The sequence below is a fragment of the Eucyclogobius newberryi genome, unplaced genomic scaffold (genome assembly GCF_026437365.1).
Source record: "Eucyclogobius newberryi isolate DKJ021-1_F unplaced genomic scaffold, fEucNew1.0.hap1 SCAF_7, whole genome shotgun sequence".
In the NCBI taxonomy this organism is placed as follows: domain Eukaryota; kingdom Metazoa; phylum Chordata; class Actinopteri; order Gobiiformes; family Gobiidae; genus Eucyclogobius; species Eucyclogobius newberryi.
The window spans coordinates 16,353,198-16,377,265 of NW_027316389.1; the positions used below are offsets into that span (position 1 = coordinate 16,353,198).

At 41.3% G+C, this 24,068-nt stretch overlaps 2 protein-coding genes across 4 annotated transcripts; both read left to right on the forward strand.

Moving 5' to 3' along the window:
* The first annotated feature begins 823 nt into the window (after positions 1–823).
* Positions 824–11,569, forward strand: trpm1b (transient receptor potential cation channel, subfamily M, member 1b). Of its 3 annotated transcripts, none has more exons than XM_072434797.1 (8): positions 824–999; positions 8,014–8,090; positions 8,372–8,564; positions 9,300–9,513; positions 9,889–10,013; positions 10,087–10,258; positions 10,921–11,095; positions 11,342–11,569. In XM_072434797.1, the coding sequence occupies exons 1-8, from the start codon at positions 934–936 to the stop codon at positions 11,556–11,558; spliced, it is 1,239 nt and encodes a 412-aa protein (XP_072290898.1). In that variant the 5' UTR covers positions 824–933; the 3' UTR covers positions 11,559–11,569. The 3 variants fall into 3 exon arrangements, with proteins under 3 accessions (XP_072290898.1, XP_072290900.1, XP_072290899.1); XM_072434799.1 differs by lacking the exon at positions 824–999 and adding an exon at positions 7,421–7,544; XM_072434798.1 differs by lacking the exon at positions 824–999 and adding an exon at positions 7,473–7,629.
* A 1,593-nt stretch (positions 11,570–13,162) lies between these two features.
* LOC140349356 (transient receptor potential cation channel subfamily M member 1-like) lies at positions 13,163–23,206 on the forward strand. The gene is made up of 19 exons (XM_072435659.1): positions 13,163–13,230; positions 13,321–13,421; positions 13,722–13,892; positions 14,149–14,283; positions 14,383–14,433; positions 14,556–14,696; positions 14,773–14,802; positions 14,875–15,161; positions 15,481–15,709; positions 16,214–16,342; positions 16,410–16,538; positions 16,619–16,747; positions 17,101–17,352; positions 18,536–18,710; positions 19,779–19,799; positions 19,871–20,015; positions 20,654–20,859; positions 21,668–21,800; positions 21,889–23,206. The coding sequence occupies exons 1-19, from the start codon at positions 13,173–13,175 to the stop codon at positions 23,204–23,206; spliced, it is 3,840 nt and encodes a 1,279-aa protein (XP_072291760.1). The 5' UTR covers positions 13,163–13,172.
* The last annotated feature ends 862 nt before the right edge of the window (positions 23,207–24,068 follow it).

Genomic DNA, 24,068 nt, shown 5'->3' on the forward strand with positions numbered 1-24,068 from the left:
TTTATTAATTTATTGTATTATTTGTTTATTTATGTATATTCATATATATATATATTTATTAATGTTTTATTTTTCTTCCTTCCCTCTGCTGGATACAATTGGGTCTTGCAGAAACAGAAATTAGAGCTGAATTACCTTTACCTGTTTTAACATATAAAACAATGCTGTGTGACCAACTTTAAAAGGACTCAATAGTTCCTAATGCACTGTTTGGGGCAGTGTTTTCCAGGGGGCACAGGAGCAGTTCCCAGGGGCACTTGGAATGTGACCTAACCCTTTAGTAGTAATATTTACATCGTTAATATTATTTTGGACATCAATAACATAGAACAGGAAAGAATCAGAACGTCAACATAGCGTCACCAGTAGTGTGAGTGAGAGGCTGTCACTGAGATACTTTGGAGTTTGCATGTACAGTCCATGTGTAGGTGGGTTTCCTCTGGACCCTCCAACCCAAAACATGCACAGCAGAGCCAATCCTACATCAAACTAAACCCATACAAAGGTCCTTGCCCAACAGAGACCACCAGTTTGAATGCCAGGCTTCCCATCACTCTGCCTTGTCCGTGTGGGTCAAACGCAAGACAAACACTGCTCACGCTTTTATCAGAAGTGCTGCCAATATTAGCTGAGGGCACGGCATAGATTTAACTCCAATAACCATTTATGAAATCTCGGTCCATTAGACACGCTGCTGCGGCGTTAAGCCTGATTATGAAGCAGAGGCTCAGACGCAGATAGAGCAGCGTGTGTCAAGTGTGCCATATCCACTGCCCATTCCCACCGCAGCTGCACAGACCTGGGGGTTGGGCCGACAACCTCAAATGTTCCCAGGGTTTTTACGGGTTTCTTCTGCTGACCAGCGACCTCCAAGGATCTCCTCCGCGGATGCTGTGAAGATCTGACGAGGAGGAGGAGGAGGAGGAGGAGGGGATGGAGCCCAAAGGAGCTGGAGGCAAACGCTCGTCCCTGAAGCGCTCCACGTCGGGCTCTCAGAGGGTAACTGTCACTCTGCACCGTCACCACACTCACAGAGCAATCAATAATGCACGTTTATGATGTACAGAACACATCACTTTACTTATGTAGAACTGTCACGATGATAACTAATTTGACTTCAATATATGATAGATGGATATATATTTTGGGGGGTTAAACATTTGTTCTATTTGTGTTTTTGTGTTAAATAAACATTTGAGCTGTTTAGGGTTGAATAATTACCATATCTATCCTTAAAGAGACTAACTAACTACTTTAGTGTTCTGTTATTTTACATTGCAGCACATGTTTTAAATGTTTTATGATGTGCTCATCTAGAAAAAGGTTTATTTTCTTGCTTTAGTTTAATTGTGTCAGTGGCATCATGTGGTTTCGGTATGTAATATTTTTATTTGCAATATTTAATGATAAAAGCTGTTATTGTGACAGGCCTGCAAGTTAATGGTTTTAAAAAAGGGCTGCAACAAGTGAATTGATTAATCGCAACCCATCGGTTATAGTAAAGGTGTCATCTGGTCAATACAGACTCCAAAACATGCCATGATCTGAGAGAAGAGGTTTTATTACACAGACAGAGCAAGAATCATGTAAAAATGATGTGGGAAATGTGTAAATGTTTGTGTTTTTTTATTAAAATATCCTTTCAGCTACCAGTACGTCCTATATCTGGATGAAATTTAGTAAAAATCTCATTTCTAAACAACTAATTGAAAGAATAATCGCTACCCTAATCGATTTTATTATTATTTTTAATCATTTCGTCTTTTTTTTCTTCTTTTCTGTGACTTGGAGTAGGGAGTAGGTGCAGACAACACCCAAAAACAACCTCTTGATTTAAGACTTGAGCTGATGCAAGTCTTAAATTTAGGCTTGGCAAAAAATAAGAAAAAACTAAATGAACAAAACCTTTTCTCTCATGCAGTTCAAAACTATTTGTGGCGCAGCTTCTTACAGATACAAATATGTGCTCTAAAATACAACAGTATTTATTGTTGTTCATGAATCCATATTGTACCTAAAGGCATTTGTAGCCATGTATTTTACAGTCCTTATGTATGTTATTCTATACAGTATTATCATTTATTAGATTTATTTTGATATTTGTGTTGGTTTTCTGTCGTTGTATGTCCCATAGTTTGACAAATAAAGGTTTTAGGTATTTCATAAAATACCTAAAACCTGCAAGTTGTAATTTTCTATCACTTAAGTTTCCTTTTGGGCTGCTTTGCGCCTATAGATACTGTGGCTGCATTGTAGTGTGGAGTATGTGGGCTGCACGTGCTTCTCTTAATCCGTCTAATGGTCCAGTGCTCAGCATTAGAGATGGCCCTGTCTTTGTGGAGCCGCTCTCATGTGATCAACACATTCCAGCCGTTCTTCGAGTGCAAAAGTAGCTGATGTGCACGCAGATGTGAGGGCAAGAGTCCAACAAGAGGACGTAATGAGAAGAGAGAACGTAAAGTGCTACGACAGTGAAAGCAAATATGTATCATTGTTTACAGGCGTAACTTCTGACTCTGTCCAAGAGCCTTTCCATCGGCCGTGAACAGTCACAGAGCTGCTTAAAATGTAATTCACATTCTTTAGACCTCCTCTGTCAATCATCACCTACAGAAGTGTCCACTCAAATAAATCAATACAGTTCATCAAAGTGAGTGAGAGAGATGATTAAAATGCATCACTTTTCTGGTCTGACGCCTGCTGGAATCCATGTTCAGGATGGCATTAAACCAAATTATCCTGCAATTATTTCATTATAGATGTTTTTTTAATGGAGAAACAAAAAAACAAAACTAAAACAATCCAAAAATATAGCATTCAAAATGAGTAGGCTCACCCCTCCACAGATCTGACCTGCAATATGGCCTGGTGGAGTCATCTACTTGTCTTCATGGAGATAGATGATTTTAAAGCAATACTGTGGAGCCTCTCACAGCGTCACAAACTTGGGCTTGTTTTGAACATCGTTTTGTGTCTTTAGTATCTGAGATTGGCTTTATGATTAAAAAAGTATAATGCAGTTATGTAAAACATTAGTTACGTTTGGGTGACGTCAGTTGCTCCTGTAGACGCCGCGAGCCTGGACCTGAGCAGGGAAATGCAGGTCACCTTAACCGGTCTGAGGGTCACGAGCCTTAACCAGCGGCGGACCCTAAACTAGAAAACTTACATACAGTGCACCTTTCTTACCACCTATGCCTTTTTTATTCAACATTAATCAAATATTATATACTGTGTGGGAGATAAAGAAGATAAATGTTAGATGTTCTATCAGTATTGGGACAAATGAGTACATGTCCTGCAAAACTTCACCCAGTTTGACAACTTTCCTGTGTTCTCTGTGGACTGAAGTGCTCTGACCGGCAGTATTCTTGTGTGAGGGGGACATAAGTGCACACATGCTCTGCAGATTAATAATCTTTGGATAATCCACGGCCTGCGATATGGGCTTTTACAGAAGCGCAATCAGTGGAGCTCTGCGAACGTGCCACTCTTTTAATAAGACCTGATGTGCTCTATATATAAACCAGCTATAATTCTCTCCTTCCACCTTTCGCCTCATTTGTGTGGCTTTACTTTCACATCCACTTTAAGAATATGATTGAAATACTGAGAAAATGAATGCTTTAGTTTATAGATTGCAATTATTATCATATTTAAATTTAAGCTTTTGTCAGTCCAGCGTTATCAGCAGCTTTAAGTTACAATCAAATGAATATGAATATCTTAATGTAGGGCCAAAGTGTCTGTGTGTCTGAAACTATCAATCGGAATAATTGTTACAAGTTGACTATTAAAATAATTGTAATCGTGTTTTGAAGATCGTTATTGTTGTCTGGACTACAGTGACATAATTGAATAAAACTGGCAAGAAATAATTAAATAAAAATCCAGATTTTCATCCTTAATACTTTATTGGTAAATATTCTCTATCCTGAAGCCTCCAGTCACCATATTTCAACCTTTAATAGATTAAAAAAAGAAAAAAAAGAATCTGAACAAATTTAAAGCAAAATAAATAATAATTTGAGTAAATGAAATTGAAAAAATAAACGCTGCCAAGTCAACTACTTAAATAATATTTAGTTGCAGCCGTACCTGTTTATCTTTTGGGCCGTAATGTTTTACAAATAAAGTTGGATTGAATTGTTATTATTATAGTAAACACAAGACATTTTACATAATGCTAAACACATGCAAGATGCAGTTTAAAAGGGACATAAAGATAAATAAATAAACGGTTAGATCGACTCAAAGTTCTAGAAGTAAATTCAATCTATTCTAATCCAGAAAATCATGTTTTGGGGGGATTTTTGGTCAGTTGCGGAACATTGGCTGAATAATAATCAGCTGATGCTTGAGCCTTTTGTTCAGGCGTTTGTTTGGGCGATCACCTGACTGTTCCACGAGGCGTTGTGTAAATGCTTTAGTGCAAGTTTAGAGCTGACGTGAAACTGCACGAAATCCAATTATAGTTTCTTTGGCTTCTTTGAGTGACACATACAACACCTTCAAAAGAACGCTGTATTATTTGGTCGTATTATTCTGGAATAAAACGGTGATGAAATAGGGGTAAATGAGGAAAACATAGTATTGATGAGACAAAAACATCTGAAAATCCTGACATTTAGTATAAACAAACGTTAAGGCCTCTAGAAATGAATATTATGACTGAAGACATTGAGAAAAGCGTGAGAATCTGCCTGATGCACTGTTGAAAAGTGCATCTTCCAGTGTAAAAATCTGATAGTTTTTAGGATTTTTAAAAAAGAAACAGTTTAGATCAGATCGTATTAATGAACTGATGTGGTTAATTGTTGTCAGATGCCCCGGCGCTGACCGCGAGAAAGCCTCGGACAAACAGCAGCACTAACTTGGGTCTTATGACTGGATCAGATAATCGGAGACACGCTGCACTCGTGATGCCCATACCCCCGGGACAAGGAGAGCTTTTAGCAACAGGACAAAACACATTTACCACTTATTTAGAGTCTGTGTCTAAAGTGTCGTTGTGGGACGGCCTCCAGTGGGAACATGTGAGCGGCTCTCGGGGTGTGGGGAAGTGTGGGTTAAGAGGTGTGAAGATGTGGCCTCCTCTAACCGTTCTAACGTGGAATAAAAAGAAAAGATAACATTAATCTTGCGTTGAGTTGCACTTAGGGATGGGGATAAAAAGGGTAGACAGTAATCTTGTGAACTCGTGATAATCGCCAGCAAACATACTTGATATTTTACCATCAGAGTGTCAAGAAAAAAGCTGTTTTTCCATGTTTTTGTCAAGATTGTTGTTGTTTTCACTGACAAAGTATAACTATGATGTCGTGAATCACAATTAGTCAAAATGGCAATATTGTCCCATGCTTCCCACTACTATCTTACTATCTAACTATTACACTATTATCGTAGCAGAACTATTACACTATTATCGTAGCAGAACTATTACACTATTATCGTAGCAGAACTATTACACTATTATCGTAGCAGGTGGAGAATGAAAATGACCCTTTTCAAATATTCAAACCCCTTTAAATGATTCACTCTTTGTTTCATTGCAGCCATTTGCTTGAATCTAAAAAGTTAATTTTATTTCTCATTAATGTACACTCAGCACCAAATATTGACAGAAAAAAATGTATATATATAATAATATATATATATACAATATATTGAAAAGAAAAACTATTCACGCCCTTTGCTCAGTATTGAGTAGAAGCACTTTTTCACTCCTAGATTTTGGGATCCTCTGCCATTCTTCCTTGCAGATCCTCTCCAGTTCTGTCAGGTTTGATGGTGAATGTTGGTGGACAGCCATTTTCAGGTCTCTCCAGAGATGCTCAGTTAGGTCAAAGCTCTGGCTGGGCTCTGAAGGCTCACAGAGATGTTCCCAATACACTCTTTTGTTATTTTAGCCGTGTGCTTAGGGTCTTTGTCTTGTTTGAAGGTGAATATTTGGCCCAGTCTCAGGTCCTGAGCTCTCTGGAAGAGGCTTTCTTTCAGGATATCTCTGTACTTGGCCACATTCACCTTTCCTTCAATTGCAACCAGTCGTCCTGTCCCTGCAGCTGAAAAACACCCCATAGAATAAAGCCGATTGTCTTGGGCAGGTGATGAGCAGTGCCTGTTTTCTCCACACATACCGCTTAGAATGAGAAGCCCAAAAGTTAAATCTTGGCCTCATCAGACCAGAGAAACTTACTTCTCATAGTCTGGGAGTCCTTGATGCCAGGGCTTTCATATGTCATGCTCTGAGGAGAAGCAGTGATAGATCTTTTGGTTCTTCTTTATCTCTGGGGTGCTGAGTGTACATGAGTGAGAAATACATTTACATTTTTGGATTTTAGCAAATGGTGCAATGAAACAAATAGTGAACATTTTAAAGTGGTCTAAATACTTTCCGTACCCACTGTATATAGTATCTAATATAGACACTTCAAGGATTGTTATGATAAAATGTCAAGAATGCTTTTGTGTCTCACCACTTGGTTTATGGACAACAGCCTTTTGAATAATTTTTTTTGGTCTATAAGTGTTTGTTTTACTTTGGCTTTCCCTTAAGCAGTGAGCCCTTTGTGACCACACACTCTCTTTTCTGTGGCACGGCCAGCCAGAAAGAAAACGCAGTATATTATTGAATGTATTGAATGTTTTATTGTTTCTCTGAGCTTTGTTAATACGACCGGTGTGACAAATTTGACCTATTAGCAATTTTTCCCCCTAATTCTTCAAGCTTTGTAAGACTCAAGCGCTTATAAGTGAGCTCTGACCTTTGTAAGAGGTGCAGTGATTCAGGGGAAGAAAGAACAATATTGAATTTGGATTGATGCGCCCATAGAACAAGAAAAGGTTAGTCACGTCACTGCTGCTGCTGCTGCTGCTGCTGTCTCAACCAAAAAAGGTGAGTTCAACAAAGCGTTTGACAGGCCGGGGGCGCTGATCCGGCCTCTTCTGAAACCGCTCATTCCTGGGGCATGAAACTTGTGGGTGGAAGAGGTGCTTAGACTATACTGCAAAACACACGTGAAATAAGACAACTTCAGGGTAAAACGTTTTTAGGATTTCCACAAATATCTGCAATTTTTCTTCTTTATAATTTGTGATTTTGGTGATGGCACGCAGTGAGCTTGCCCCCCAACAGGACACCAGAAATGTCTTAACAAGGCTCCTCACGAGAACGAATGCCTGCACCCAATTCTCCCAATTATGCTAATGAGTTTGAAATCAAAGGGGCCAGCGGAAGGCCCAACTCAGACGAGACGAAGTGGAGACTCCCACCAGCCCACAGAAAGAAGTGGCAACAAATGAGAGATTAGGGGCCACTTATCAAAGTCGATTTCTTGCGCGGCGTTTACTAGGCGGATGAAAATACCCTGTGGGCCGGAGAGGGTCATGGGACTCCCAAAAGGATTACCTTCTACTGCAGTCATGGGACCGGCCCAACAAAGGGCTGCTCACATGCTCCTCATATTAAAGTGGAGTTTGAAGTAGGGCGTCTCAGAAAGGAGCTGAGGAGGCACGAGGACACACTGCATCAAGAGGGACGAGATGTAGGTTTCACCCTTTGCCGTTCAAGGCTGTTGGAGAAAACGTCTTTAGAAAGAACTGAGAGAGAAAAGGGACGTTACACATGTGGTGAGTAAAGTCATTATGAAGATAAATGACTGATATAATGTCTAATTCTGTGGTTTATTCTGTGCAACTAAAGTATATTGACATTGACAAATTATAATGGGATATTTTGCCTTTGTGCCTCCGCCCTCGCTCAGTCACAAGATTCACGTTTTCTGACTTATTTTATTAGGCCAAACCGCATCCTGTTTTCAGCACCGACACTCATTAGGCTTGAGGGGAACACACGGCCCACACATTTTCCGATATTGTTTTAAATATTCTGAAAATTCACTTCATGACAGAGAAACGTCTTGACTGGGCCTCCTCAAACATGTGACATTTTTCTCAAACATGTGACATTTTTCTCAAACATGTGACATTTTTCTCTTGCGGTTTCTCCTCCAGGCGCAGAAAGCTTGGATCGAAAGAACCTTCTGCAAAAGAGAATGTGTCCATATCTTTCCCAGCAAGGATCCACAAAGGTGAGTCCAAAAACCACACTGAACTTAAGGTTTTAATCGCTAATTTTGCTATTGTCATATGCATTTTTACTTTCTTTAGTTGTTATTCTGGTGTTTATGGAATTTTCTTGCCTTTTTATTTAACTGTTGTTGTGTTTGCATTGAATTATTTTTGTTTTATTGAACTTTGGTGAATCGTTTCAGTAATTTGGTGTAGTTGTTGTTGGAGTAGACCTTGTATCATGTTTCTGTTGTTGTACTCTTGTTTTGTTGCTGGACTTTTTTTCCGTTTTCTTCTTTAGATGTTCCTGCGGTCAGCTCAGCATGCAGCACGTGGCCATTCCCCCCGGGGCCACGTCGCTGGAGGAGCACAACGCCGCCCAGTTCGACCCCACCAAAGACAAGTGGACGGTGGTGAAGCACACCCGCACCTACCCCACCGACGCCTACGGCTTGATCGAGTTCCAGGGCGGAGGATTTGTCAACAAGGCCCTGGTCAGTACCTATACTTTAAAAAAAACAATTAATCAATGCATGTGTATTATATTAAAGGTGCTTTTCTGCTGCTTGTTCCCATTGAGATGTTATTGCTTCCCCTGGATTCGTTTGACAGAATGGCAGCAAACTCATCTATCGCCATGAAAAGAAGTTTATTAAAAATACCGTGGCAATGCAAAACGTTAAATAGTGAATATTAAACTAAATCATTTATATTATACTTAATGATTTGATCAAGTTGTGAGGGATATATTGACAGTAGAATTCGCACAAACACTAGCGACGCAAGAGGGATGAAGAGACTTGCCCAAGGACAATTATCAAACTGGAAACTTTCTGGTTAGAAGGGGATTGTCTTTTCCAACTTAACTGTGGGTCCGTTCCTTCAAATACATCATCCAACCGTTACAATACTGACTCAGCACGTGTCTGTGGGGCTGAAGTCAATGAAAGAAGTTCTTTTTCGACTAAAGACTTGACTAATTTGGTGCGTGGCATTATCAAAAGTACATTCCACTAAATATTTGAATCTAAGTGCACTGAAAAGACAAGAAAAGTACTAATAAAAGCTCCATCTATGCTTTATCTTTACTGCTGTGGTCCATGTAAATCCAAATAACCCCAATTTAAAAAATGTGGTCGACTAAGGCGCCATCTACCAAGTAATGGAGTAAACGTATTCACAGCCCAAGTGTCCTGAAGGCTAAAAGAGACTCATTGTTCTTTGTCCAGTACATCCGCTGCTCCTTTGACACCAAAGCGGACAACCTCCTCCACCTGATGGTGAAGGACTGGCAGCTGGAGCTCCCCACGCTGCTCATCTCGGTCCACGGGGGTCTGCAGAACTTCGACCTCCAGCCCAAACTCAAGCAGGTCTTTGGGAAGGGTCTGATCAAAGCGGCGGTCACCACAGGAGCGTGGATCTTTACCGGGGGAGTCAACACTGGTACGGAGGAGCCTTTTAACGGGGCACGCCATTAGTGCATTATCCAAATTGTGATTGTATAACACCTTTCAGTAAATTCCTGGTAGAGATTTGCCTCGTTCAGACATTTTAATTAAACTCCATACTGCGTTTCCATTGCTATTGTTCCGCCATGACCTTTTAAGCTTCATTCAATTTGTAAATACAGTTTGCCTGTGCACGTTCTCTGGGTGGTGAAGGGTCTTGCTCGAGGACACATTAGTTTATTGTTTGGCCATGCAATCAAATATTTACCATGAAGATGGCAAGGATCTAAAGGGAGGTAGCAGCATAAAAGGAGGCATGGATCTTTCTTTCTTGATGTATTAATGGAAAGGTTTTTGTTTTTTTACAAAGGTGTGATCCGCCACGTGGGAGATGCTTTGAAAGATCACTCCTCAAAGTCTCGAGGGAAAGTCTGTGCCATTGGAATTGCTCCATGGGGACTCCTGGAAAACAAAGAGGACCTCCTGGGAAAAGATGTAGGACCTGTTCACAGCCACATACTACTGTAACCAACCAACAGGCTGTATTCATACTTGTCTCTTTTCTTAGGTTACAAGACCGTATCAGACCATGGCTAACCCACTCAGCAAGCTGGCAGTGCTAAACAATAGCCACTCCCACTTCATCCTGACGGATAATGGCACCTGTGGGAAGTACGGCTCCGAAGTCAAACTGCGGCGTCTGCTGGAGAAACACATTTCTCTGCAGAAGATCAACACGCGTAAGTGGAGAATAAGATAAGATGAGATAAGATAATCCTTTATTGTCCACACATGGATAGTGAACTGCTCTGACTCTGGTATCTGTGTGTGTTCTTATCAAGTATGCCCTACAGTGAATTGGTTCTTCTCAATAAATAAATGGACTTCCTCTGTTACTGTGGACACTCAGCAGATGATGGCCTTCTGTGACCCATGGGTTTCCCTTTGTCATCCTATGCCTGGAGCTCAGAGAAGGCAGGGACAGCAAAGGGAAGCCCAGAGGTCGCCCCGGACTCCAGTGAAAGCACAGCACTGAACAAGGCCCCACATTTATTAGAGCTGGCCCCAATCTTTACTGGCCCTCAGGCTTCCTATAGAATTGGCCCACATTCTCTACCATCATAACCTTATGTTGATAAGAGGCAGAACTCACAAAGCTTCAATTAAGAAGTTGTGACTTGGAAAAACCTGTGCTGTCGTCCATCAGTCAGTGGCCTTCTGCTTTATATATTTGTTTCAGTCTGCAGCCCTTGATTAGGTCGATCGTTAGGATGCGACAAGCTTAAAGGTCCCATAGCACTTAAATTGCCATATGCCGTATGACCTCATTTATCTGTTAGTGATATGTTGCTGGCAGCAGTGGCTGGAATCTAACCTTTGACCTTGTTGCCTTGTGCTGCAGGCCTGGGGCAGGGGGTCCCTCTGGTGTGTATGATTGTGGAGGGGGGTCCTAATGTGATCTCCATAGCTCTGGAGAGCCTGCGGGACGACCCGCCCATCCCTGTGGTGGTCTGTGACGGCAGCGGACGCGCCTCGGACATCATCTCCTTTGCTCACAAGTTCTCAGAGGAAGGAGGGTAAGATCAGGACCACTGCAGGGAAAAACAAAAGCCAAACAATCAGAAACAAACACACATTGGTTTAGGGTCAGGAAGTTTCAAAACTGACAACAAGGAGTTACAAATACCATATATTTTTTTGTGTCTACATTTGGCCAAACATTGCTTTATAAAATGTAGCTTATTCTGTCAAATTACATTATTATTGTTGGGAATATGTCTATGATTAATTCCATTGATTTATGTATTCATTGACTCTTTCAGCATGATCAGTGATGATGTCCGAGACCAACTCATGGTGACCATTCAGAAAACCTTCAATTATGGCAAAAGTCAGTCCCAACAGATTCTGCTCATGGTTATGGAGTGTATGAAGAAGAGAGAGCTGGTAAGTCGGACAATGTATGGAATAAATATGGCATTTCCATTACCATTTCGACATGATTTCCCTGTATCTATATTACCACCAATAAAGATTTGACTTGTCCAGCAGTGGTGTTTGTTGTCATCCCTCTTCTCGCTCATCTCTCGCGTGTTTCCATTAACATATTGAATAAATGTAATCCTCCGCACCTTCTGGTCATTTCCTTCTGGTTCATGTGTGCAGTGTCATATAATCCATCCATCACTCCATCACCACGGCGATTGCTCAACTGCTAAGTGCTGGCATGTATAACAATCTGCCGCGATAAAGTCTTTATTTATTATGCACATTCGAACACATCGTCGCTGATTAGTCCGCGGAAGTGTTGCCATGTTGGGCCAAGAACATGACCCATTAAGTGGTGTAGTGCGCCCATATTTGCTATGATTAGTTGTCTGTAATACCTTGTAATATTCACAGTACATCTAGGTGCAAAAAGCAGCCTTAGCCCTGCTTAGTGCTGGCTCTTACTGTATCCACAGACTGTAAGCACGACCACAGATGGAGGATCGCATAGTAATCCTTGACAGAGTTCCTCTCAGATATTTCAATGATACAGCTCGAGTTATGAGTAATGCGATGACAAACTGAGAAACACTTAGCTGGTGTTTTTGAGGATGTGCATTGAAAGCGGTTCAGTAGACGTGGGGGCATGACTGATTTGAACAGTGTAAATGCCACTAAAAGGCCTGCCTTAAATTCAGGTGAAGCCACGTCTAGCCCCGTATAATCCTAAGTGCATCCACTTTGAACAGCTGGCCAACACAAACACACATCTACACCACTTTAGGCTCCAGTGATGTAACACTAGACATACTTTTTTTCATTGACTGACTCTGTGTAATGACGTTGGGTAGACATTCAACATTCAAGCCCAGCAAGAACATGCCAAATGAAAGGGTGAACAACAATGTGTAGGATCTGGCCTCACATCAAGGTTTCACAGGTTTCATTCTGAAAGACATGCAGCTACTTCTGATCTTCTGATCAGACCTACAATCTGGCTGTCCATGGATTTCTCCTGCAGCTTTAGATGGGTCAAATGTAAAGGATGGGTTACATGGACATATTCATCAATTCATCAATTATCAATGATAATGCATCGAAATTGTTCCACAATGGCATTAAACGTATGTATCTCCATGGAGACAAGCATGTGACACCATCAGGCTAAATTACATTAAAAGATCTGTGGAAAGGCAACTCACAGTACAAATGCATATTTTCTAGCAAAAAAAAACAACAAACACCACATGTAGTAGATTTCTTTTCATATAATAGCCCCATCGAGCTACAGGTCTGAACATTTTCTCACCAAAAGAGCAAGAAATGAAAGTTTAGTGATTAGAATAAATCAAAAACAAGCCCCATTGTAATAGCAGCAGGGTCATATCTGGGTGCTCTCACGTCCAGAGAAGTAATATAAAGCATTTTGCTCAAAATAATTACAATAAACACAAACATTATTAGAGGCATATGGCTCTCGCAACACCTGTACGGAATAAAAATAAGACAGTAATGAAACAGTTGCAGGGACTTTGGTGTGACAGCGCGTTAGTCCGTGTTAAATGCAGTAATGGCACATCCTTCCTCCATCACCTCTGTGTTTTTGTGGTGAGACGGCCATGTTAGCATTTCTATTTTCATGCACTTTAGATTACAGTGTTTCGAATGGGCTCGGAGGGACAGCAGGATATCGAAATGGCCATTCTGACAGCTCTCTTAAAAGGTAAACCATCTGATTATGCAGCTGCTGTTGTATGTGCAGTATAAATAAGGTTGATACCATATGAATTATGACCTTGTTTCACGGCACCAGGTACAAATGCATCTGCCCCGGACCAGCTTAGCCTGGCTCTGGCCTGGAACAGAGTGGACATTGCTCGGAATCACATTTTTGTTTATGGACATCATCTACCAGTGAGTGTTTTTAGCCGTGGCATGTTTACTGTCATGCAAACAGTAGGCAAATCAGCACCACTATAATCACATTTGTCATGGATAAACCCAGACTGCGACAGATTCACAGCTAATTTATATATCATTGTACAAGTCATAGTTGTTGGTATAAACAGTGAATACAAGTGTGACAGTATTTTCAGTTAGTTCCATGATAAGAGATATTATTTGTCGATCTTGTCGTTAAGAAACAAACTTTACAGATAAAATAAGACCTGTCCATTATGCTCGTTTGTGCTCAAAGTCTAAATAAATGTGTAGCCTGCAGGTGCCCTCGCCAACACCACCTCTGGAGCGCTGCAGGAAAGACAGAAGAGTCCTGCCAGCGCTCCCCGAAACAAGGCCCGGGCCAAGAAGGGCAAAGGCAAGGGAAAGACCAAATCAGAGCCCCCTGAGGAGACGGACCCACGCAAACTGGAGATCATTCGCTGGGTATGTCAGTCCTAATGTTGTTGTATTGCTATGATTATTCAGAGAAGAAACATTACAATTTCACAATTAACCATTTTATGGACACTGTGACCAAACAACAGTCTTCTTTCAAGCACATTGTTTGCTACAGTGTCTTCCAAACCAGGGGAACACAGTACATCACAGAACTTCATCACTCTTTGTATATCGCATCATCATATTATGTAATAAATCCACTGTACTGTATATCACATCACTACATGCTCTTCTTCCTCAGGTGAACTCTTTGGAGCAGGCCATGATGGACGCTTTGGTCCTGGACAGAGTGGACTTTGTGAAGCTGCTTCTAGAAAATGGCGTGAACATTCACCACTTTCTGACCATTCCTAGACTGGAGGAGCTGTACAACACAGTGAGAAAGCACTACACATTTTCACAGTCTCACACAAATGTGAGAAAGTCTTCACACAAATGTAGAGATTCCCCTAATATCCTGCTATGTGTTATCTAGAAACTGGGCCCTGCAAACACCTTGCATCCTGTGGTTCGAGATGTAAAAAAGGTACATTTTGGAGTCTTCGATCTCAATGAGCATTAGTCTGATACATGAAGAACCTCAAACAACTGAAAGAATCAATAATAAATAATGATAACATTTATGACATATACGTATGTTGTTTCCAGGGAAATCTTCCTCCAGATTATCAGATTACTCTGATTGATATTGGGCTGGTCTTGGAGTACCTGATGGGTGGAGCTTACAGGAGCAAGTACACGCGGAAGGCTTTCCGTAACCTCTACAACACCCTGTATGGTTTAAAAAGGGTAACGGCAAAATAATGTTTCTTTATATCAATGTCAAATCAAAATATGTACAAAAACTGTACTATGTCTTTTACAGCCCAAAGCACTCAAGCTTTTGGGAATGGAGGTAAAGTGTCATCTTATCAAATCACTCAGAATCTTGCTATAAACCCTTTAATTAATAACAACATCATTTCAGGATGACGGGCCTCGAAAAGGAAAGAAAAAGGGAAAGAAGAAGGAGGAGGAGGTTGACATCGATGAGAATGACCCAGAGGTGTGTCGCTTCAAGTTCCCCTTCCATGAGCTGATGCTGTGGGCCGTGCTGATGAAGAGGCAGAAGATGGCCCTGTTTCTGTGGCAGCGTGGGGAGGAGGCCATGGCCAAAGCTCTGGTGGCCTGTAAACTGTACAGATCCATGGCCCACGAGTGTTCGGAGAGCGAGCTGGTGGACGACATCTCCCAGGACCTCGAGAACAACTCCAGGTAGCAGCCCCATAAAGCATTTGCACTTGATCTGTGCGCAGGGTCTGCTTTTGGGGTACTGGGTATTATATTTTCAGGTGTAGCACAGTTTATTAGTAACATGATGCCAAGAGGTAGACACTCAAAGACAACGATCTCCTCAACTGTGAAAGAGAGGCTCCAAAGACATAAGAAACATGGTCAAAGTCAGATTACTTTATCATAGTCCTGTACAAAGCAGTGGAAACCAAACAGCAGCACGGATATTAATCAATTATTTCAAGTGTGTGGACTTTAAATCATGTAAAAGGTTTCATTTGTCTCACATCGCTGCGCACAGAGAGTTCGGGCAGCTGGCGTACGAGTTACTGGACCAGTCGTACAAACACGACGAGCAGGTGGCCATGAAGCTGCTGACCTATGAACTGGTCAACTGGAGCAACTCCACGTGTCTGAAACTGGCCGTCGCAGCCAAGCAGAGGGATTTCATCGCTCACACCTGCAGCCAGATGTTACTGACCGACATGTGGATGGGCTGTCTGCGCATCGGGAAGAACCCCGGACTTAAGGTATCTATGGCAGGAATAACTAAAGTGAACTCTGGATGTCAAGTTTATTTACCATCAGAACAGGACCTGGAGATATGAAGACTTCAAGTTCGTGTACTATATCCTCTGATGTCATTGGTCAGAAATCTGCTTTTAAAAGTCAAGAACAACTAAGACAATAGCCACTTTGCATTGGTGACTACGCAGGAAAATGTTCAACTTTATATAAAAGATTAGGTTTAGGATCTTGTTCAGGAACACATAATGGGGTTAGTGGTAAGACTTTGCAAACTGGGTCTTGGTAGAAATGCTCTGGAGGTGTTCTTGGTACTACAGTGCAATTTCCCAATTAGTTTCCAGGACGACAAACACAAACCTTTATTGTTTCAGTGTCAATGCCTCTTCCATGTTGACAAAGCCATTGTACTTTGATCAAAAAGAATGGTAGTACTAACTTGTTTAGTAAAAAGCAAGTATCTTTGTTCATCTTGATGATGTTCTCAAATCTCATCTAATTTCTTTCAGGTTATTCTGGGAATTATTTTTCCTCCTCTAATATTGCTGCTGGATTTCCGAATCGGAGAGGAACCGTATCAGGCAGGTGCGAGGACAGACGACAGCAAAGAGAAAGACGATGATGCGAAATCTTGCAAGGTTTGTGAGGAAGCATTTGGGTTGGATTTATAAGTGTGATTTTAAACAAGAACATGTGTTGCATCAGGAACCTGCTGATTCCATGTCCAGAAGAGGAGACGAGGAGGAAGGCAGCACCAACGTTCACAAAATCCCTATTGGCAGAAGATACTTTGAGTTTTATGACGCACCCTTCACCAAGTTCTGGTTCAACACTGTACGTTTTTTTCCCCAACTACGAAGCAAAGTTCTCTTTTGACAGCAATAACATGTATACGTTTAACATTTAACACACAGATTTCCTACCTGGGATACTTGATGTTATACAACTACATTATCCTAGTGAAAATGGAACGCTGGCCTTCATTGCAAGAGTGGATTGTCATTGCATACATCCTGACGCTTGGCACGGAAAAAGTCAGACAGGTAAGAGCAAGTTTAAGATGCATAACTCCACTGTTCAAATCTATATTTTTAGTAGTAGACATGTTTTAGTAGTAGACACGTATGTCAAATCATTAGACTAGAAACGGAAATCCTGTGATTTTACTAAATTTGATCCATGAAGTTAAGGAGTATACTTGTTGGCAAAATCGTTTTTTTATACATTTACTTGTGTCGTATGTAATCATGAAACTTCTTCTCTCAGCATATGGCCTGTTCTGGAATCTGTGTAAAGATATTCAACGATTCACTTCCCAAATTGGCTGACAATAACTGCAGTTAATCTAGTGAGTTGTTTCAGCCCTAGACAGATCTGTGTGCACGTTCGTCCCTAGATCCTGATGTCGGAGCCGGGGAAGCTGAAGCAGAAGGTGAGCGTGTGGCTGGAGGAGTACTGGAACATCACGGACCTGGCGGCCATCTGCACGTTCCTCCTGGGCCTGATGCTGCGCCTCCAGCCAGAGCCGTACATGGGCTGGGGCCGGGTCATCTACTGTATCGACATCATCTTCTGGTACATCCGCGTGCTCGACATCTTTGGAGTCAACAAGTACCTGGGACCCTACGTTATGATGATCGGCAAAATGGTAAATAGGTTACATTTGGGTTTTCACTGCAAAATAAGGATGAATGTTCACTGTTAAAACAACTTGAATTCAGAATTACACTGTCCACTTGGATTCAACTAAGCAAATACAGTAGGTCCGAGCCTCCTGCTGGATAATTGCTGCATGGGTGAGGATCTTTCAGCTGCAATACAGTATTTAAACCCGAATGATGAAGTGAGCTGCTTCTCATTTCTGAAACAACCATGTGAAAAGACATATCCTGTGATCATGGAAAAGGTGTCAGTGCGTTTGAGAAGGGTCAAATCATTGGCATCGAGTAGAGAAAACATCTAAAGAGAAGCAGAAACTAATATACAGCAGATGTGAACCCCGGTGAGAGAGTTTGGGACGAGCTGGAGAAGGCTCTGTGCAGTGGTCACTCTCTGACATCATCAATACAAGATAAAGAAATTAATGTAACACTGGATGGAAAAAAAATGTTTAACTATTTATAAGCTTATTGAAACTATGCCACAGTGAGTGTGTGTTGTAATCAAAGCTAAAGGTGCTCCTACTAAATGTTAGAGGGTGTGCACCTTTTTGGACAGGCAGTGTTTTTATATTGCTTTGGTCTACTTTCCTCATTCTTATTAGTTCCAGTATATCATACTCATAACTCCTCATAATCATGTATGATTGTTTTATATTTCTCTGGTGGTTACAACAGCCATACACCCACATATTTGACCCGCTCTGAAGTTTATAGACCAGGGGTGGGCAATTATTTTCCTCCGAGGGCCATATTCGAATCCAGGCAAGTAGCGGAGGGCCGGCCCGCGATGATTGGTGTGAAAAAAATAAATAAATAAATAAATATCAAATTAAATATCACTTTTCTGTCAAATATAGGCTATTAAATCTATTATTTCATGTCATGTGTATTAAGGATACAAGTGCAGATAGATAAATACAATTATTTTTTTATTTTTTATATTTCTTGGCATGTTTGGCGGGCCGGATTTTAAAGACAAACGGGCCGTATGTGGCCCGCGGGCCGCAGTTTGCCCACCCCTGTTCTAGACTGTTGTCCCTCTATTTGTCCAATGTCTGTTACTGTTTTTGTTCTTGTTATTATCACTATTATTACTGTTTTGTATTTGTCAAAATAAATAAATAATAATAGCCATGTATCGTGACTCTTATGCCTCTTTTCTTCTTGCAGATGATCGACATGATGTACTTTGTGGTCATCATGCTGGTCGTGCTCATGAGCTTTGGAGTGGCACGCCAGGCCATCCTCCACCCCGACGAGGAGCCAACATGGCGCCTGGCGCGCAACATCTTCTACATGCCCTACTGGATGATCTATGGGGAGGTTTTTGCAGACTCGATAGACCGTAAGACTAGAGTTCATAGTAAGATTTGGTTTCCTGATTCTGGGCAGATGATCAGTGTCATTTCCTCGTGTTGGTTTTCCATAAAAATCAGTCAAACTAAACATGAAACAAAAAAAAACTCACTAAAATTGTGATCATCTGCCATCTAGTTATTTTCTGTTAAACATGTAATTGCTTTCATTGTTAAACCACGCACTAAAAGTAAATGATGCTTCTACTCATTTTTACTAACAATTGCTAAAGACTTGGTCAAATTATTACAATATAAGTCAAATAAGTAAACCCAAGCTAACAACACTAAAATGTAAACTTCATAAGACTAATATAAACCGTGTTCATTCTCCATTAAAAGTATAATATGAAGGATTTTATTCATGTATCTGCATCTGGAAACAAAAAATAAATAGTACTTTCCTCTATTTTGATAAGATGTCATAGGCTTATGCAGAGGTGTGGACTCATACTGCAGTCACTATTTTGATGACTTGAATGGCACAGACTCAGGACTTGACCCAAAAAAACCTTTTCTCTTTGCGGTTGATGGTTTGTTGGATGTACTTTCTGTCCCTCTTCACTCCAGGACTTTTTAGGGGCCATAACAACATTAATATTGAAACTTGAAGGGACTTGAAGCTCACAGAGGTTGCGACTTGACTTAGACTTACTTGGTCCCACCTCAAGGCTCGTGTGAATACAAATACATATAAAATCCTGCATATTACGTCTAACTCAAGTCTAAACTAATCTAAAGCTAATCTAACTGTAAATAACACGTCTAATGATGTATTTGTAACTTTTTCACTGTTGCCCATAAAGTTATAGCCAGATATTTACGCTTTATCTTTGTATTGTTTCGAAATATTTACTGATGACGGTAATTATATCTGAGCCGGACTACAGGGTCAAATGTAATTACTGGCATACATAGATACTTTGAAACTAAATAATTGTATCTATATCGGCAACAGTAAATTACACATGTTGAAACAATACTGTGGATCAATGTGAATTTAATGCTCTTGAATCTTTGTCCGTGTTTTCTCCCGTGTACTTGTGGATTCTTACAAGTCTACGCTATGGAAATCAACCGTGAGTCTTTGTTAATCAGACCTAAACATGTGAGAAGTGAGAAGAAGACTAACTTGTGGTGCTCTTGGCAGCCCCCTGTGGTGAGCACCTGTACGACGAGGATGGGAAGAAGCTGCCCCCGTGTATCCCTGGGGCCTGGCTCACTCCTGCCATCATGGCCTGCTACCTGCTGGTGGCCAACATCCTGCTGGTCAACCTGCTCATCGCCGTCTTCAAGTGAGTCCTCATAGTGCTCGGTTTACATTTTGGGATGTTCTGGCCAATCATTTTAATTGTGTTTAGAAATAAATGATTGGGCCTTAAAACTCCTGCCATGGACACAATAAATGGATATCTTTGGAATATACATCTGGCAGCAAGCATTAAAAAAGAAAATGGATGACACAAATTCTGCCGATGATCAAGAACTGGACTGACACTGCAATTGACATAAAGAAAATGGGGGATCACATTTTGACATAATTTGAAAATTGACTAAATAATTGAATAAATAAAATAAATAAAATAAATAAAATAAATAAAATAAATAAAATAAATAAAATAAATAAAATAAATACAAATAAATACAAATAAATACAAATAAATACAAATAAAAAAAACAATCAATCAAGTATTGAGCCCAAATCCTGGTTGAGATGTTCCTTGTCACCCATTTTTACCAAAGCTGCAAAATAGAACTCAAACATACACAATCAAAAATGTGTATGCGATGTGATTCAATGACATTAAAGTTTTCAATAATTTGACCAGTGGAAGAAACTTTAACACACTTTTTGCTGAACATTTGGAACGTGTGGAAATGACCCCTAAAGCTTCTCTTCTGGACTTTGTTCCGTGAACTCTGTGTCCGTCAGCAACACGTTCTTTGAGGTGAAGTCAATCTCGAACCAGATCTGGAAGTTCCAGCGGTACCAGCTGATCATGACGTTCCACGACCGGCCCATCCTGCCTCCGCCCCTCATCATCCTCAGTCACCTGTACATCCTCCTGAGCCGCCTGTTCAAACGCTGCGCCAAGAAGAGAAAAGAGGGGGAGCTGGACGAGAAGGACCGCGGCCTCAGTGCGTCCACATTCTCTACACTATTACCACCATGTAGCAAACTACGTATACAAATATATTCATACTCAAACGCCACTCTCAACATATTTTTCGATAGATGATCGCTGCAACAAGGGGCGCTCTTTGTAATGATTTGTTTTTGTAGAGGGTTGAAACGCTTCAACCGATTTCAACATGTTATGCCTCATTACGATCGCTTTCGCAGTAGTACATGTGCTATTACTTTTGACATTTGAACAACTTGTACTTTTTGCAGAATTGTCGAATTTTCAAAAGTATTAGTTTTCCCCATTTAAATTATAATTAAGTATATTTCATAATTATTGTTTAATTCAACTTTTTTATTAGTTTCAGCTCATGCTTTTTGAAGATACTGTATATTTAAAACATGTACCAGTATAGGGATTATCCTGCTTTTTGGCTATTTTTTTTAATTTTTTTACAATTTTATCGCTTATTGGCCTGTTCATCTGCCTGTTTCATGCAGATGTTATTTAACAGGTTATGCCAATTAAAACTATTCTACTTTCTCCATCCACAAGTGATGGAAGTCTTGATACTTTACGTACATTACTATGGTATTATGAAAATGTTACGGTTAAACTATATATACCAGTGAATGCAGCAGATTATGCAAAATACACCACCAAAACACTGTTTCAGGTCTCATATATACAGTATAGACAAATACAAATGGCTTTGAGACGTGGATGATCACACAGTTAACAGATATGCAGCCCTTGAATCTTCTATTTGTGTCCATTTTTATTCTTATTATTCTTACTATGAAAACCTTTCTGTGCACCAGAGCTGAGGCTGAATCCGGAGGAGCTGAAGAACCTGTACGAGTTTGAAGAGCAGTGTGTTGAGGAGTACTTCAGGGAGAAGGAGGACGAGCAGCAGTCGTCCAGCGATGAGAGAATCAAAGTCACATCTGAGCGGTGAGTCTTTTCTGAACACATGCATACAGTTCACATGCATATTCCATAAATCCCGCGAGGCCCTAACCCGGATCTGTCCACCTGGCAGAGTGGAGAACATGTCCATGCGCCTGGAGGAGGTGAACGAGCGGGAGAACACGATGAAGGCTTCGCTGCAGACCGTGGACCTTCGCCTGGCCCAGTTGGAGGAGATCCACGGGAGAATGGCCGTGGCTCTGGAGAAGCTGGCCGGAGTGGACAAACTAGAGCTGACCCGGAGTCACTCTCGCAACTCCTCCGTGTGCGACCCCTCCTCCCTCCACCGCCAGAGCAGCGTCAACAGTGCGGACGGATACAGCCTGTACCGCTTCCACATGGACATGGAGGAGTTCTCTCAGCGGCAGAACGTGGGCGACGAAAGTGCCAAAACCATCGAGAAGCAGCGCGGTTCGTGCACGAGTCGTCGTTCTGCCCTCAACAAGGACAGCAACAGCCTGGACGTGTGCGGCATCGACAGATCCCGGCCGAGCTCCCGCGTGGACATTTTCATATCCCCGTGTGAACAGAAACCTCTGTCTGCGAGCTCGAGTCAAGAAACGGTGGCACGGGGTTTACAGGGAAGCACAGTGATACTGGACAAACTGATGGATAAGAACAGACTGCAGCCTTCGTCGCCGCCGAAACGGACAAAATCCTTGCGACACTACCCACCGGAGGAGCAATTCGCCACGCCTCACCTGACGAAACGGCGATCGATGAGTACGATTATAATCAGCCCTCCAGACGAGCCAGAGGAGCCAGAGGAGCCACCGAGCGCATCTCCAACAACCGATTTTCCCGCCAGTTCTTGTCCACAAAGAACTAAATCGTTGAGATATGACCCTCCCGAAGGCGAAGTTACAAAGAAAAGGGCAATGAGTAGCATCATCTACAATCCAAAAGAGTCTGGTGACTGGGTGCAGGCAGCTGACTATAAATCATTGTTGGAACAGGTCAGTCGAAGTCCAAACCAGTGGCCGGCAAACTTAGAATATCAAGTTCATCCAAGCGTCTCTGGACAAATGCCAAAAGTATCAACTGTGAGAAATATAGCTCAGCATTTTCAAGCCACTTCAGAACAGACCGAAGAGCAAGGAAGCGTCGCCAAAAGCGTGACTGACAGTCCACCTCCAGTGCCGCCGAAAATACCCGCCAGGAGGAACTTATCGGACACGACTGACTACCTGGCTGTGGGCGATGACAGGTTTCTTCCATATTACAGGTCGCGGAGCTTCAATGTTTCTGACAGGAAAGCCAAGCCGGCGGTGAGCGAGCCGAAAGCGTCCAGCAGCGAGACGGACCTCACCCAAGTGTGCGGCGCTCCAACTGGAGACGGAGCTGTGGTGACAAGCACAGAGCAGACGGAAGGGAAGGGACTAAAAGACTGAATTTAAAAGAATCAGTCAATTTTCTGCAATTTGATTTGTCTGGATTAATTACTCGTATTATTTATTTATTATTAAAATGCAGTGCCATGTTATTTAGTCCAAACTCTGCTCCAATCCACTTGATTTTACTGCCACAGAATTGTGATCTTCTAATGATTAGAGCTTAATTGATTAAAATGTGACTAATTTAATAGCAACAGTTTGAGATATTACACTATAAGTAATATACACTGACATGTGAAATATATTGTGTGGAGGCTGGTGGTTTTGAAAAAATTCTACTTATAAATACATGTTTTGTTAAAAAAAAGAGCTAAGGAGAACGTTGAGACTGAATTTGTTGAATTTGTTACTTTTAACAGGATTTTGTTTGGGCAAAAAAAGTTATTTCCTTTATAAGAGATATTTGGTCCCCAGGCGTGACCCTTAGACCAATTTTTGTTGGCCCTCAGGCGTCAACTAAATCAGCCCAAATAAACAAAAGTAGTACTTTTTACGGTAAAATTGAAAAAATGCAGCTCTCATAACCTAAATAACAAATAATTTTGACATTATTCACCTTATTCCGCCAGTCCACTTCTGCCATGGATCGGCACTTCCGTCTGGTCGAGCGGGAACTCCGTTCCCTAATGTGGAGATTGAGGGAAAAGTCTTGCCGCAAAAATATGCTATAAAGTTGAGGAATCGGTTGAGGATTCCTTGCGCGGCCTGAAAACAATATTTTAGAATTGATTTACTACTGGAAGTGGATTGTCCAGGGCCCAGGCCAACTTCCGGAATAAGGTGAATTAAAGACCTAAAATGTATATACCAAGCTTTATTAAAGGTGGTGGCGGCAAATCCACATCAAATGCAACATTTT

Bases quoted from the DNA above. Each gene is read 5' to 3' on its own strand.
- trpm1b (XM_072434797.1), top strand. From the start codon at position 934: ATGGAGCCCAAAGGAGCTGGAGGCAAACGCTCGTCCCTGAAGCGCTCC. The intron at 1,000-8,013 runs GTAACTGTCACT...TTTCTCCTCCAG, and splicing joins CCACGTCGGGCTCTCAGAGG to GCGCAGAAAGCTTGGATCGA. The intron at 8,565-9,299 runs GTCAGTACCTAT...TTCTTTGTCCAG, and splicing joins GATTTGTCAACAAGGCCCTG to TACATCCGCTGCTCCTTTGA.
- LOC140349356 (XM_072435659.1), top strand. From the start codon at position 13,173: ATGGGCTCGGAGGGACAGCAGGATATCGAAATGGCCATTCTGACAGCT. The intron at 19,800-19,870 runs GTGAGTCTTTGT...TGCTCTTGGCAG, and splicing joins CTACGCTATGGAAATCAACC to CCCCCTGTGGTGAGCACCTG. The intron at 20,860-21,667 runs GTGCGTCCACAT...TCTGTGCACCAG, and splicing joins CGAGAAGGACCGCGGCCTCA to AGCTGAGGCTGAATCCGGAG.